Source organism: Gasterosteus aculeatus, chromosome 15, assembly GCF_964276395.1.
Source record: "Gasterosteus aculeatus chromosome 15, fGasAcu3.hap1.1, whole genome shotgun sequence".
Classification (NCBI taxonomy): Eukaryota; Metazoa; Chordata; class Actinopteri; order Perciformes; family Gasterosteidae; genus Gasterosteus; species Gasterosteus aculeatus.
Genome location: NC_135703.1, coordinates 12,710,713 through 12,726,608, shown reverse-complemented (window position 1 = coordinate 12,726,608; position 15,896 = coordinate 12,710,713). Strand labels below are relative to the sequence as shown.

General features: G+C 41.5%; 2 protein-coding genes across 3 annotated transcripts; both read right to left on the bottom strand.

Moving 5' to 3' along the window:
- Positions 1-252: 252 nt before the first annotated feature.
- On the bottom strand, positions 253-5,911 carry vsnl1b (visinin-like 1b). The gene is made up of 4 exons (XM_040200285.2): positions 5,405-5,911; positions 3,547-3,713; positions 3,187-3,402; positions 253-2,141 (listed from the first exon to the last, which is right to left on the bottom strand). Exons 2-4 carry the CDS (start codon positions 3,706-3,708, stop codon positions 1,944-1,946), a joined length of 576 nt encoding a protein of 191 aa, XP_040056219.1. The 5' UTR covers positions 3,709-3,713; positions 5,405-5,911; the 3' UTR covers positions 253-1,943.
- Positions 5,912-10,630: 4,719 nt separating this feature from the next.
- On the bottom strand, positions 10,631-15,896 carry LOC120833283 (sex comb on midleg-like protein 4). Of its 2 annotated transcripts, none has more exons than XM_040200275.2 (8): positions 15,681-15,896; positions 14,609-14,845; positions 14,115-14,244; positions 13,777-13,977; positions 13,443-13,604; positions 13,133-13,357; positions 12,903-13,051; positions 10,631-12,792 (listed from the first exon to the last, which is right to left on the bottom strand). In XM_040200275.2, the coding sequence occupies exons 1-8, from the start codon at positions 15,681-15,683 to the stop codon at positions 12,667-12,669; spliced, it is 1,233 nt and encodes a 410-aa protein (XP_040056209.1). In that variant the 5' UTR covers positions 15,684-15,896; the 3' UTR covers positions 10,631-12,666. The 2 variants fall into 2 exon arrangements, with proteins under 2 accessions (XP_040056209.1, XP_077945842.1); XM_078089716.1 differs by lacking the exon at positions 15,681-15,896 and adding an exon at positions 15,208-15,456.

Here is a 15,896-nt window from a genome sequence, read left to right as displayed (position 1 = left end):
TAATCTGAAAATGTTTTAGTAATATTTAGTGTAGTTTTACTTCATGAGTCAGTGTTAATAAGTATAATAACGTTGCTCCAGACAGCAGTTCAAATAGAAGTCGCTTACTGTACTTAGCTGTTACAACACCTTTGTATCGGTCACTCTTTTCATGCACATCATTCACGCCTATTATCAACACATTCAACGCAGTCTTAAACTCTGCAGCAGCTTGGTCCTCAGTTTCCCATGAATTACACCTGCTAGACGGCGTCTTTTGAAAAAGCCTGGTGACGGTTTATTCATTTTAATCACTACAGAATAAATTTTTGGGTGCAACACATGCCACATGTATAAAATAATACAGTCACTTGTATTATGATTTTTTCATATTTGATATAAACATTTACGAGACAAAGAATCGGACATAGTGACCGGACTGAAATGTATAAATAATATAGACTTTAATAGCGTGAGTGTTATGTGAGAGACAGAACAGTGAAAAGCTTCTGCAACCTGCACAACGGTAAGTGGACTACAAGCAGACACTTGGTCCATGCTTGCATAGCCTAGAAATGTTGAAGTAAAACTGTTGAAAGAGAATTTCTGCAATAACGTGAACCAACATTGTCGTCCGGTTGCCGTGTTACCCTGAAACGCTCTTTCAAAAGCCGTTAAAGCGCCTCTCTTGAGGGTCCTGCAGCTTTAATGGTGTTTCAAACAGAATAGCAGATGAGACTTTTCAATAAAAAGTTTCTCCTTACAAAAAAGTTGTATAAGTAGGAATGCAGTGTGTCCAGTAAACATATGAGAGTCTTTTTTTCCCCCCTCCCGTTTCCTATTTTTTGCTGCATTGGAAGTGGAGCCCCTCTCACAGGGTCCCTGCAGAGAGAGCTCCCAGCAGCGAGGTCCAAAGCTACTCATGTACTCATTTTGCACGGTTCTTTCTTACTGTAAACATGTTGATATGTACTGAGTTCAGTTATTTTTAGCCTAAATCAAATGCGCAGCCTGAATGAGAAGTCAATTTTGGATCTTTGTAGGGAATAATGCATGAGTACTGTGCCTAAAGAAAGCTATAATTTGGTTCTTTTCTCTAGAATAAGTGGCAGCAGTACAATAGAATAATAAAAATAAAGCTGCTCCTTAGATTATTTCTGCTCATCCCAGAAGTCACTGAAGCAAAACATATTACAATTGCTCTTCCTCGGAGATCAGCCCACAACTACAATCCAAATATCTTTTTAAAAAAAAGGTTTCACACAAAAACGTGTATCAATTGGAAGGAATCATGCTCCCACATTACTGGAGTTGAACTAATGGTCCAATGGGTCACACACTGTACATCCCATGCAACAATACTAAATGAAGTCCATAGGGTTTCTCTTTTATAACCACCTAAAGATGCAAAAGGTAAGAGATTATATTTTTCTGACAAGTAATATATGCATGCAAAGAACCTACTCTTCTTGGTTCCAACGTGTGAAAACATCTGGAACGGACAGGAGCCTCTATTCTCCAAGAGCTCAACAAGGCTGGATAGTAGAGACAGTTACAATTATCATAGGAGTTATTGTTTTGTTACTATTATGTAAAGCGTACAGTAGTAGCAGCAGTGAACACTGGGGGATCCTAAATACTGCAGGAACGTAATTGAATGCAGTGCTTCACTGATTTACAAGCTACGGTTAAATGAGAACGTATAGGGTTACTATGCACAAATCACATTGGCATGGTTTGAAATAGAAATGTATGATATCTTATAGCTATGTTCAAAATTATTCAGCATTTGACATTCTCATGCATACAACCACAAGAAGCGAGTTCATTGAAAAATCGTCCAAGCATTGTTGTTAGGTTTTTTTTTTTTTTTTAGTTTTCCTGTGGAAATGGCAGAGAACCTAATGAGACATTAAAACATGTGCTGCTGTCCGGAGCGTGTGGGCTACTGACGTGGAGGCGGCTCACTTCTGCATGTCACACTGCAGCAGGAGCACGATGGACGGGTCGCTCTTTGCCGCCTCTTTGAACTCGTCCAACGAGATCTGGTCGTCGTTGTTCTTATCCATTTTGCCGAAGATCTTGTCCACCCTCTGCTGTGGTGTCAAACCATCCTCGTTCATCTTCATCATGATCACAGTGCCCACCATTTTGTAAATAGCCTGTGGGTGATGGAGGCGTAGTGAGAAATTAGAGTGTAGTGTTGGTTCTTATGTAATTCAGTAAAGTCTGCATGGGTCATTTGTTCATCAGTAGTTCCCAGCCAGGAATACTGTGTAGCTTTTTAACTTCAAGCTCAACTAAATAACAATAACTAATAACAATAACTCATTTCTAAATTGATTTATAATACATGATTTTTTTTCACATATTTGTGTTAAGAAAAGTAGGACTACAGACTGTAAAAAAAGAATATATATGGATATATTTAGTGCAGTCTTAATAATAGCTTAACAATAATAGCTGATCAACAAAGTAACAAATACCCATTTAAAATATCTAAATATAAAAGATAAATGGTTAGTGGTTATGGCCGTTAGTTTGAATGACAGCTTCAGAGAGCACTTTAAAGGTGCTACGTTAAAAATACAAAGAATTACCCGAGAACAAAGTCCCTCGACCTCCGTGTGTTACCTTGATTATCTCTGCGCTTTGTTGACGTGGCTGGACTGGCCATGCCTGCTCTTAGCACATGTTAATATTTGTGTGTTATGACTCACAGCGTCATATTAAAGTTGCCCCACCGGCCTGCTACTCGCATAAGGCGGTTAAATCTGAGAACGCTGATAGGACACAAGGATTTGATGAGGCGTACCGCCCAGTTCTCCATAACGGAAGCACTGTTAGATTTGTCAGCACTGTTTGCACTCTTTTAGTTGGTAACCGCTGGCTCAGCCGTCGCCATGTTGACGGATGGGCCGGATGAAGTTTATCTATTCAATCTTTATGATAAAAATAAAATAAATATTGAAAAGCACAGAAGTACACACCACAGTTATTACTACAGAAGATGTCAACATACTCCAATATCAATGCGACACATCAGTTTTACTACACTGATTGTGTCTCCAGATATAATACTTGCTTTTCTGTCGTTATGAAACTGCCTGAGCACTGAAAGCGTTGGAGGTGTGCAGGAGAAAACAAAAGGGAGAACATGGCCAGTCCCCTGATGAGCGAGGGCTTAATGTCTCCGTAATCCCTCACCTCGATTATCTCCAGCATCTCCACTCTGGTGATTTTGCCGTCACCATCCAGGTCATACATGTTGAAGGCCCAGTTGAGTTTCTGCTCAAAGCTGCCACGGGATGTGATGGACAGAGCGCAGATGAACTCTCGGAAGTCGATGGTTCCGTCTCCATTTTTATCAAAGGTTCTGAAGGCGTGTTGTGCGAACTTTGATGCATCGCCATAAGGGAAGAACTGCAAATGTGGGGGGGGGGAGATGTGTGTTGAATAATTTAAGCAGGGCTTTAAAAAGACTTAGTAGCAGCGGTTTGATGAAGGGAAACCGCCGTGACATAATTACATGTATGATATAGGAGAGAAGCCGCGGTTCACACCAACCTTGACATAGAGCTGCTGGAACTCGTCCAGGTTCAGCCTGCCAGTGGGGCAGTCTTTCAGGAAGCCTTTGTACCACTGCTTCAGCTCGTGTTCATTAAACTCTGTGTTCTTCACCAGATCCTCCATCACCTCGGGAGTCAGCTTGCTATTCTGCTTTCCCATGGTTCCTGTGGTGCAAGAACACGTGAATAATGCATTTATTTATGCCTGAGCGATGGCAGTTGGAACATCTCGGGCTGACAGCACAGAAAACTAACTCAAAAATTCAAACACGGGCTCAGAGTAAATGTGTGTGTGCGTGTGAATGTTTTTTAGAAGGGGGGTGGAGGGGGGCAGCAAATATTTCCCTCGTGCTTTTGTTCTATTTCTGTCCCCCCCACGAATGCCTCTGCCGGTCGGTGGACCGTGAAGCACTGACCTGGATCATCACAGAGCTGATCCAGTTCATTGCATGTTCGATTGCTGCTATCAAGTTTCCACTGCAAACACTGTTCTATAACTCGACAGTGACAACAAAGCCCGCGCTTGGTTGCAACACGGGCGCTGCTGCAGCAAAACCAGAGACTTGGGGGAGGACACCGTGCAGGAGAACTGCAGGCCTGCTGTAATCTGGATCTATAGTGTATTTTATAATCCAATGGTTCGGATATGTTGGTGTTTAAGCCAGTTGTGGGCAATCCGGAGACCAATCAGCCGGGATTATCCACCCTGGAGTGTACACAGTAAATAATCATGACAACTTCAGCAAACACACTAGCCCACCAGAATTCTCAGATCCAATAAATATTTACTCAGGATGTGGCAAATGACATGAAGTATCCGAGAATGCATAATTCAAATAAAACACAGGGCACAGGGGTTCTGTGGGAACCACCTCCTCCTGAGACCAACATATGGTCCACACACCTCTGCAGCAGCAGCGGCGGCGGGCTGCACGGCCCCTCCACCAGACAGCACTGCATTGGCTCGGGCCTCCAACAACAAACAGCCCCAAATGTGCGCTGCAGCCGAAATGTGCGCAAACCACATGCTTCAATGTGCACCGGCGCAGTGTCACATAACCGGTCCCGACGAGCCTCTTTGGTATTTGTAGCAACCGCTTTGGGGTTTTACGCGTACACCGGGCTACAGTGAATGACCTTGAGGAGGAAGATTTTTTTTATTTTTTATAGGAAGATGCCAAATCGAAATGGTTCCACGGAGCGTTGAGCGCAGAAAACCATCGCGTAACTGCGGCGTTTTGCAGCGACGTCCGCAGCATATCGCACATGCCACAGGTATCAATGACTTGTTCTGCCCCAAAGGAGGCCGAAGCGAATGACATCGGACTTGATGCTATTAAAGCTAACAGCCTCCTTGGCGGCAGAGAGGAGACGCTGCTGCATTCCGATGGAAACGACGCAGTGAGAGATGTTTTTTTTCCCTTCCAGATTAGATCCCGCTGGCCTGCTCCTAATGACATCTGTGCACGCGCATCGGGACGAAAAACATGTCAAAATTTCATAACCAAACAGACCTATTTTTAACACGCAGGGCAGCTCCCTCGATGCCGCCGCAGAGCTGCGTTAGAAGCGCACAGAAGCCACTTACTGGCGCAAATCATCATGCCATTTTTTTTTTTGTAACTCGCCAAATGATCCCTCCCTGTCTTATTTCTGATCCAGTCGAGACGCAATGGCTTTTATTTTAAGTGATGCGCAGGTGCCCGTCTTCCAGCTGTCTGTGCTCGATTCAATTCATTAAAACACACAACGAAAATATGAAACACAATGCGTGATACAATAACCGAAACCCTTCGCCTTTTGCCGCATCTATGCAAATGAGAAATCTAATACATTGGCAGAAAATCCCTCCTTACCTTATTTCAGCCAATATTGGGTGATTCGCTATCGGAATAAATCTGCTCCGGCTTCTGCAGAAGTACAGAAACCCCCCTTTCCGATGGAAACGTCTGCCCGAAGGGGATTGTGTTCGACACTCTCGCCTCCTCTAATGACAAACACCAGCTAATGGAAATTCTGGGTTTTCCCGACGTTATTCCAGATGAGGCGCAGCAGGGACCGATCCCACGCCAGTCTGTGCTTATGCGACTGCAAAGAGGAGCGCGGCGTCACCCGTGCGCATCACAGCCCGCTCACAAGTTCACTGATGCTCTGCTGCTCCTTTTGGCTTCAGCTGGATCCTGTCACGTTATGACCGGATCCCTCATCGTGATGAGGTTAAGCAGTCTGACGTTTCATCAACAGGAAATACAAAAAATGTTTTAAGGGCATCTCGGCCCCTGATCAAATAATCCCCTGTATCACGAATTGGATCACGTACAGATTCGTTAAAACCTGAGGGTGAAATATATCAGTCAAGAATCATTTGTTTACTAAAAAAACATGGATGGAGAACCAACCGGGGGCCCATTCGTGTTCACTGTCTGAAGGGTTATGATTTCAATACTGCTCAACCCAGAAGATTTTGACTAAACGACATTCTAGTTCAATTGATCATTTTTAACACTGTAAAAACTGGGATTAGCGTTCATTAATATCTACTACATAAATAATAGTAATCGTTACATAATAAAAAAGATTAAGTACAGTTTTGAATTACATTGAGCTGAATTTAATAAATGCTGCATATTTATTAATTACATGCTACTTAAATTTGCTTGAGTAAAATCAGCTGTGAATCACTGAGTAGACTTTAATCATATTTTATGAGTAAAGTTTAATATGCAGGAAAATGATGAATTTGAATATGCAGGAAAATGATGAATTGTACTCATTTAGTGTTTTCAATTGAGTGACATCTCCGTCCCACGCATTTTGAACCACGTGGACATCCGCTCCACAAGGGATGCTGTTCTCCTGAAGGTAACACCTCTGTAATTATTGTTACTGAACGAATGCATTATAACCACGTTGTTGAAGCAGTTTAACATTATTTTGCTCTTCTGTAAATGGTAAATGGACTGTACTTGTATTGCGCTTTTCTAGTCTTCTGACCACTCAAAGCGCTTACATGACATCATTCACCCATTCACACCCATTCATACACTGATGACAGGAGAACCACACACAGTGACTCCTGCCATCAGTAACTAACATTCACACACTGTAGTCGCAGCTACAGGAGCAATGTTGGGTTAAGTGTCTTGCTCAAGGACACAACGACATGCGGGTTAGCCGGGCCTGGGATCGAACCAACAACCCTCTGATTGGAGGACGACCGTGCTCCCCACTCACCCACAGTCGCTGTGAAGTTAACAAACATGCCAACTTTACTGCGCTGTAAATGTATTTAAGTCATTAAGCTAACGTTAGTGGTTTTATGTTGTCATGTCGTTAGCTAGCTAGCTTGGTTAGCTTTAGCTAAGAAGCAGCGGCACACAGAGAGACGCATTACGGGTGATGTTTGCAAAAGTAGAAACAAACATTCTTGCTTCCAAAGGTTAGTAAAGTAAGTTAATGAGGAATATGAGTTATATGAATATCCCTGCACGTCGTTTAGTAAGTAACTTTAACACGACAAGCTGTTAAAAGCAGCCAGGTTTGACCAGGTGGCTTTAATGGTTAGTGAAACTAACTGTAAACGCCAACGTTAAATTTCTGGAGAATAGTCAGTGAAAGAAACTAACCAAGAAACCTGACGGTATATTAAGCTACAGTGTGTTGATGTGTTTTGTGCACGCTGTGGCCGGTGTCTTGCTGACTATCACAAGTTCACCGGCCTTAGTAACTTAACGTTAGTCCCGCAAGTTCCAAGTTTTCTTGGAGCTGGACTGTTCAAACCTTTGACCCTTGGAGAAAAAAATGGGATTGTTGTTACTGTTAGAACTCTCCAATGTGGTTACTGTTTGTTCAATGCATTTTAATTATATTTTTAAGATTCACATTGAGAAGTTTAGGTTTGGCTCTTTCCCGGAGTTCAGTTTTAGTGTTGCTATCTAGTGTTAATGCTGCTTGATTTGTGTTGTTCAAATGTATATAAACCATGCTCATTTAATGCAGCTTTTCCTGTATGTATTTATAGAAATTTTCACAAATAAAGTTTAACCTGCTGTACTTATGTATGATGATGTGTTTGTTAAGTTTACTGTTACACAAAAATGTATTGAGTGAATTAGACATAGAAAAATTGTGGCAACAAAGTGACACGTAATTGTACTGAATAGATTTAGACAATTAATTTAAGTCCAGAAGGGCAATGGCAATGTGTTGAATTAACTAACAATGTGCTAAAATGTGAGTTGATATAACTTATTTTATTCAGTAAATCAAATTTTATTTAATTAAAACACTCAATTTCACTCAAATATTCAGTAACTGCTAATCAATTACACCCAAATATGAAGTAAATATGAATCAATTCCACCCAAATATTCAGTTACTGTAAATCAATTACATCAGAATATTAAGTAAATATAATTCAATTCCACCCAAATATTCAGTAACTAAATCAATTCCATCCAAATATTCACTAACTGCTAATCAATTACACCCGAATATGAAGTAAATATAAATCAATTCCACCCAAATATTCAGTACCTGTAAATCAATTACACCAGAATATTAAGTAAATATAAATCAATTCCAAACTGTAAATCAGTTTCAATTAAATATTTAGTAAATGTAAATCATATTCACCCAAATATTTAGTAATTATAAATAAATTTTACCCAAAAATTAAGTAAATATAAATTTATTATGATGATTTTCTTAGTAGACATGAATCATTTTTCCTTGTAAAAATATTTTAGATTTAATTATTTCTTTCAATAATATTTGCTTAAATGTTGAGTAAGTAAATTCTAATCAATTATATTAATTGTCACTTTGTTGCCACAATTTTTTTACGTTACCATTGGTCACATTTTTTAGAGTGTAGGATATTAGAAATAAACTGACGACCCGGTTCATAAATTAATAAAATACCTATAGTGTACACCAGAATACAGCCATGATCCTGAAACTGTGTAATCAATAAAGTAATGACAATATTGTAAAACCACTGTAATTTTGAAACTGTAATCAATAGAAGAATATCAATGTACAGCTATAATTGTATTTAATGTAATGTAATCAACTGGAATGCATGAAATAATTAATAGCACAACTGGTATTGACTGAGAGACATTTGAAATCCGAGTTACAGTTAACTCAGCAGAAGACCACTACCAAAGGTGTGGACCCTAACTTTCACACCTTTACGGATCTGTATGAATACCTGTAGGCAACCATTGTTCTAGAGTTCGCTGGTGGAGGCAACAGTCACTATGGGGGTCAAAGGACTGACCTGGGGCCTGTTGGTTGCAAAGACCAGCGGCTCTTCAGCTGAGATGTTCTTTTTACCACAACACCCTTTCTTTTATTAAATACTTTTCATTTTAACCTTTCGATCCGCGATGTCCTTTGTCCGTTCAGCATTTATTCATTTTGATCACAACACATGCTATTCATACAGCTAACCGCCCTACAATCTGTATGTTTAGGCTATTTTCCCATCCCTAAGGTCTAAAAAGTTCATAGAATTTATTATGGATTTAAACAAGTTCACACAAACTGGAGCTCTTGGATGGAAGCATGGTCAATACAAATCAGAACATGTTAATTGTACTTTGATCCTCTACACAGTATGCATTCAAATGTTCATCAAAATACAGTGTGTCAACAGTACAAACAATTATATAAGCATGTTGTTCGTGTATGATGAAGAACAGCACCTTAAAAGCAGCCCCCCCTCTCAGAGCAATAGGTTTCCGGTCCACAATGATGAAGGGCATCAACTTTCTCCAGGAATGTAGTGTGGCGGCTCCTGTAGTTTGAATGAAACAGATAAATCTATACTTGTATACTTAATGTAATAAGCAGTTAGATATATTATATCAACTTTCAACTCACACTTGTTATATAAACGGCAGCACAAAAACATGGCGACGTGTGTTGAGCTTGTTTTGGGGTTTTCTTTCTGGCCTTTTGATGAAGGAGGCAGGAGATGCGAGATCAACAGAAGAGATGACACAAATCTTGTATATGCTATTCAAAAAAAGAAGGAAACAATGGAAATAATGCAATAGGTCATGCTGGGTGGTCTGGGAACATAGAAATTAACACGTTGAGCTGCTTGTCAAGCCGTGTTTTGGCATTAGCTAATGTGAGCTAACTCAATGCTAACAGCTCACAACCCAAACACGGCTTAAGTAACAAAAGGTTACCGAGCTCAGGTAATTGCTCAACATGAAAACGGTCCTTCAAACTCTTTTCATTGCTGCAGTTTTGGCCATTTCTATCATTAGCATTAATGGAGCGTTTTAGAGAAGTAAAATAAATCAGCTAAGCAAGTTATGGAGTGTAGCGCTGGCACGCAGTGTAGTAAAAGGCTCACCGTGCCACGAGAGAAATATCGATATCAAAACATAACAGAAATAAATAGTCTACAATGTAACAATAAAGTTACAAACAAGGTCAAGAGCAAAGTCCAACTGTTTTCATGTGGGAGACTCACCGGCTTGCTTCAGTGAATTTACACAGAATTTGCACTAAATGACACGCACAAACACTATAAATATACTTTCCCTTTAGACACTCGGTTTTAACACTGACAATATTTCAACAGTTAAATGCAAGAGATTTAATTGGATCCAGAGTGTAATTAATTACTCTCAGTATGCTTTGTAGAAGGCCTCTAAATAGATCTGCCTTGGTCCAATGCCCCCTGAAGGTTTGCAGTTAAGTGCTGATGAACGTATGCATTCATGTTGGTGCTGATGGTGCTCGTAACTAAAACTGTAAAGAAGTGAATCCGTTCCTGATTTATGAGGAGACCTTGAGAAGCTTGTTAAGGTCCCCTGGAGGACACCGGTTTGGGACCCACAGATTTAGGTCACCTTTGTCAAATCATGTGCTGAAGCACAGATGAGGCTCCCAGCCAAAATAATTCTCAGACGTGTGGACCCAAATCCAATTCTGGATCTATTTAAATGTAGGTATAAAAACAAGAATTTAACCTCCATCTCAGCTGGATTCTGTTGGAGTAGAATACTCTAGTATACTAAGAGTGGAGTGGGCGGACATACAAAAGTATCACGCAAATCTCTGATTATATGATTTCTTAATTTAATGTTCACAGTACAGTATACACATATGATTTCCTTTACATCTCACAAACACAAAAGCAAACAGTTAAATACGTAGATAACTTTAGCACCAGCATAGAGTACTGACCCGCTCAGTGTTCTAAACTCTTATTCATAGTGATTTTCAAAATAAAACACCTCAGCTTGATCTCACTAGGCATGGCTTACATGTCATATATGTACAGCAGCATTCACTTAAAAAGGTTAATTGATTAAAAAAGGATGCATACCGTACACCAAAAGTGGCATACAAAAGCAATACTATGTAATATACCCATTTACATTGACGTTTAGATTCAATCAGTGTAACATTTAAGTTTTTTATGTGTTTGGATAGCTTCTGTATCAACATAGAAACATAGAAACGTAGAAATGTATGCATTAAAAAAAGCATTGAGTATACATGAAGAGCCTGTGGAGATAATTGTCATGTAACAATCTTGCATATTGAAACATAAATATATAACATTCACAATGCTCTCACTTTTCTCTATATCAACTACCAAGAGAGCTAGTCTTTCTACTGTGTGAAGGATATGCTTTGTTTTGGTTAGTGGGATTTTTATATTAACATTATAATTAAAAAGAATTCAATGGGAATATTACTTTTTTTTTACACAGTAATGTCAAAAATAGTATTCAAATAATTTTCCCTCAATCATAAAGCAATGTTGTATTTAATGCAATGTTTCTCGCAGTTATAGATACGGTATGTTGTCAACTTGGTAGACATGACATTCTATAGTGAGATTATATTATATATGTGTATATATGTATATGTATATATACAATTACATATACATATATATGAAGATTCATGAGACAAACACTTTCTTCTTACCGATTACAATATGTTAACGGATGCGTTCATAAATTTCCTCGCAATTTGGGCCAAAAGTAGAGTAAGAACGCAGGAGAAGAGGAGGGTGAATTTGTGATTATCACTACATGACGTCATGGAAATCTTCATCAAAATGTACCAAGATGGTCCCAAGTGGACTTCATGTCTGGAGATCAAAGGTCTGCCAGCCACTGGGAAGAGAGAAGGGTTTGAGGTGTTTCCTCGACGCCATAGTTTCTGAGAGTCTCTCGGTTTTTCAAACCTTTAACAAAGGGGCTTCAATATTATTATGTAACAGTCAACGTAAAACAGACCTGGATCTGCAGTTCCTCTCGGCTTCACAGAGCTCAACGGCAGGTCATTTCTTGCCTGTCTAGCCTCAACTTTTAGTATTTTGATTCATTCCCACTAATCTGACAGTCTGTTTTCTGAGAAAGCTCTAAAGATCAGCACCAAACAGCAGACAACACGACAAGCAACTCATGAGCCAGATAGTTTGCTCTGGAGTTGATGAAGACCAAAATTGAACGAAAAAAGGGTTGCATTTGGATTTACATTCATCGAGTGGCATGAAGCACTTGTAAAAAGCAGCCATAGAGTTGCTGCACAACTGTTGTTGTGTATATAAGCACCTATCGGCTAAAGGTTAGCCATATAAACCTGTGATGTTTTCACAACTTGTTTTTGCTGCTCTTAAGTGTAAAATAAACTCAGTTATTGCAGGTTTAAGGAGGGATAAGTTAGGGTAAAAAAACTTGCTAAACATATTTTTTCAGCGTCTCGCTCTGAAAGAAATACAAAATTACCTAAAACAACAGCAACCTGGTGGATGTTTCCTAAACCGCTCGTTGGAGAAGCTATCATTCACTCTACCTATACTCAACTCTGTTGAAACTCAGTTAAAATGCAGCTATAAGACTACAGATGAAGTTATATCCATGGGGTGATACCTGAATGTGTCACTTTCGTTCATTAATAGCATATTTTTCAGGCATTAGTCAAATCATCTGCAAAGTCGCAACCTTTTTGCTTTATCCTTTTACAGTAGATATATGGATGATACATCTTTCTTCTGAGGACCATTCTCTTTTCCCATTCACTCCAGACCTGAAGACCTTTTCTCAAATGTATAGTTATATAGTGTTGAAGGTTTTCAGAACTTATTCTGCTTTAGTTTGTCGATGTGGTAGCAAAGCTTCAAGGCCGGCCCCAGCTTCAGTCCGAGGTACTTCATGATCATGTCGCTCTTCAGCAGTAACAAAGCATTCCCATCGATCTCCTGAGGGAAGCAGAAACAAGAGGTTGGTGTGTCGGTTTCGACTTCAACGTCCGCTAAATCAGCAGTGAAACAATTTGTCCTGACATGAACACAATGGCGAACAAACATACATGTTTCCTAAAGACATCTGAGTGAGGCCCGAGAGACTGGGGGTCCGCATCCCTGATGAACCAGACGACGTCGTCGACACACCAGGTGGTCGGGTCCTTATTGGATGGAGCTTTGGACTCCTGGGACTCTGAAGCTGCATTATAAATGCCTGAAAGAATGATGGAAATGAATAAAGTCCTCGGAGAAATAAGATAAAGACTCTCGGTTTTGTCTTTCCATGACCTCTCACCTGTCCTGTTGCTCTCTGGGAAGGTGCTTGGGCTGGTGGACGACTGCCTGCACATGCTCATGGAGGCCGATCCGTTGGAGAACTGCTGCGACGAACGAAACCCGTAAGAGGACTTTGGCGAGTAGGACGAGCTGATGGAGCTGAAAGCAGAATCTCCCGGGTCGACGGAGTAGCGCTTGCCGTCGGACTGGTCTAAATGGTAGTCCTCGGCCATGGATGTTTCAGCTACGGAAAAGATGAGAGGCAGAATGAACTCAGAGGATCGGTTTGTATCAGAATAGCAGCCTCGAGTGGAGGGATTCCAAGCTACCATCTGACTGGTAGGAGCCCAGGCTGTGTTGGGTAATGGGCTGATCGCTGAAGAGGTTTTCGCAGTGCAAGCTGCGGCAGAGCTTCTTCAGGAAACGGAGCACGTAGTCGATGCTGTTCACCACGGGGAGGCTGAGAAGGTGCTGCTTCCCGTCGAACGTGGCTGGAGAAGAAAAACAGGAGAAAACAAAAATTCCCGTTTTAGAGCCACAGAGTAAATCATTGAGCTGCTTTCCCACTGCCATGGTTCTGCAGTGAAACCGCTGTTAAAGTGGTGGGAAATAAGCTTATTGAACAAATAGAAAGCAACACCTGAGGAGGTCTTTTTACAACACCTGATATTTTTTCTCCCCCGTAGCCCTGTGTGAGGAGAGTGAACACTGTTTTCTGCTGGAAGGCGCTGTCGATGCAGCCTTGGACCGCCTGCTGCAGCACCACAGAGGGCCTGTCGGGTCCGAAGTGATCAGGGAGCTGCTGGATCTTCTTCCTGTCCAGGTTGGAGCCCATATTGGCCTGCTTGTTGATGTAAATGCAGACTGATGGAGAGAGAACACAGGCGCAGACCGCATTGGGGTCGGAGAAGGGATGGAGAAGAGATACCTACACCATGATGTGTCTTTGAAGCAAATCCAGACTGCGTTCATTCAGCCGACGAGATGTTTAGAGGTTTTACCTGTAAGCACCTGGGGCGTGGCAGAGTGGGGGATGGTGGCGGCATCCTGAGGAATGGAGCTCATATCGGGCTCAGGGGTGCTACTCGGTGGAGAGATAGCCAACGGAGTCATCACCATCCTGGGTTTGAGCTGCAGAGGAAGAAGTTATTGCGTTGTTTATTTCAGCCCTATCATTTATTTAGTAAATGGTGCAAGGAGGGGGATGGTGGAGTAATCAGGCCACACAATTGGGTTATCTGTTGTATGTTTGATTAACAACTTCCCCTCTTGACTAAAATAGTTCCATATAATTGCAAAACAAAGCCTTGCATATGTTAAGTATCTCCGTGTTACACTGGGGCCCCACTAAATGTCAAGGGAATGAAGCCGGTGCGTCTCTGTCTTTCTGTGTACACACATGCATTTTTAAACACACTGCATCCACACACACATGCACACAAACTCACACACGGCCGTACAGCTCATCCCCCAGTTCCCCCCTCTTGTGGCTGACCTTGAAGCCTGGCTTTCTCCCCCTCTTTTTGGGCACTTTGAGTGGAGGGAGCGACTCCGGGTAACGGTTCGGAAAATCCATCTTGGCGACATTGCGGAGCGGGGGTCTCCCTCTCTTCCTGCCTGGTATCTTCCCCGACTGGCTGGGGAGGAAGGAGGGAGCCACTGCAGCTGATTGCATGTCACTGTTGTTAACGTCTGATTTCTGTGCCGTTGCAGCAGGTACACTCATTTGGAGCTGGAGACAAAGGAAACAACCACTGAGCTCAAGCTGTAGAAATGCATAGAAACATGCACTCCCCTTGCACAGCAATCCTCCTGCATAGCAACTATACGTTAGAGAGCAGCATTAGCATCATTTTAAAGCCGACACAGAGGAAGCAGAATGGCTTGGCAAAGCTGAAAAACAGCAACATCTACATAGTGAAAGACTGCAGAACACTCAGCTGTGCGATGCGGTAAGAGGAGCAGCATTTAGCAGAGCACCATAATAAGGAAACAACACAAAAGGCAGCCATGCATGATCTGTGGAGGAAACAGCACCTCCATCCTGCACTGCTAACACACTAATAAATCCGAGAGAGAGGGGGTGTCTATTACCTGCTGTCTTCTATTGTGAAAGCCCAAGAGCCAAGCCCTTTTTGTTTTAAATCCCAGGAGCCTAGATGACTTTAAAGCTAAATCCCTAACAATGAAGGCAACGCCATGCTGCTCTTTCTGTTTGTGGCTATTTCCTCGTCTCCTTTTTGGTTAACACACTGCTGCTGCTGCTGCTGCTCGGTACACAGGCTGCAGACATCTCATTAGACTAATGCATTCAGCAGTGGCAGAGGGAGGGGGAAATTGACTTCACCATGGCTACCCAGCCATGAATTACCATTACGATGACAGCTCCCACCCAAATTTAAAAAAAAAGAAAAAGGACGCGGCAGCTAGACAATATACATTATAGGCATTTGTCTCATGCAGCAAGAATGAACAAACGGTGGCTGCCAAAATGTATATTTTTTAAGCAGATTTTTTCAAAAGGATGCAGCATGTAAACAAATAATAACCGGTCAGCAGGCACTCACCATCCAAAACAGATGTGGAGTGTCCCCACGCTCCTTGTTTCCTATATTTTTCCTTAGCCCGGATCTCAAAGCAAGGCAAATCCCACTGTAATACTGTACGTATAGTATGTGTGCTTTAGTGTGTGAGTGTGCACAACAGAGACAGACAGAGAGTGTGTGTGTGTGAGTGTGTGTGTAGTTGTGTGCGAGTATTAAGGAGAGACAGAGCGAGAGAGA

What these genes read in the sequence shown, in the direction of transcription:
- LOC120833283 (XM_040200275.2), bottom strand. An exon ending in GGAGAAAGCCAGGCTTCAAG is followed by an intron (nt 14,245 to 14,608) that starts GTCAGCCACAAG and finishes CTTCCTCTGCAG; the next exon opens with CTCAAACCCAGGATGGTGAT. An exon ending in CAGATGTCTTTAGGAAACAT is followed by an intron (nt 12,793 to 12,902) that starts GTATGTTTGTTC and finishes TGCTTCCCTCAG; the next exon opens with GAGATCGATGGGAATGCTTT.
- vsnl1b (XM_040200285.2), bottom strand. Translation starts at nt 3,708, where the DNA reads ATGGGAAAGCAGAATAGCAAGCTGACTCCCGAGGTGATGGAGGATCTG. An exon ending in TCCAGCAGCTCTATGTCAAG is followed by an intron (nt 3,403 to 3,546) that starts GTTGGTGTGAAC and finishes CCACATTTGCAG; the next exon opens with TTCTTCCCTTATGGCGATGC. An exon ending in AGATGCTGGAGATAATCGAG is followed by an intron (nt 2,142 to 3,186) that starts GTGAGGGATTAC and finishes CATCACCCACAG; the next exon opens with GCTATTTACAAAATGGTGGG.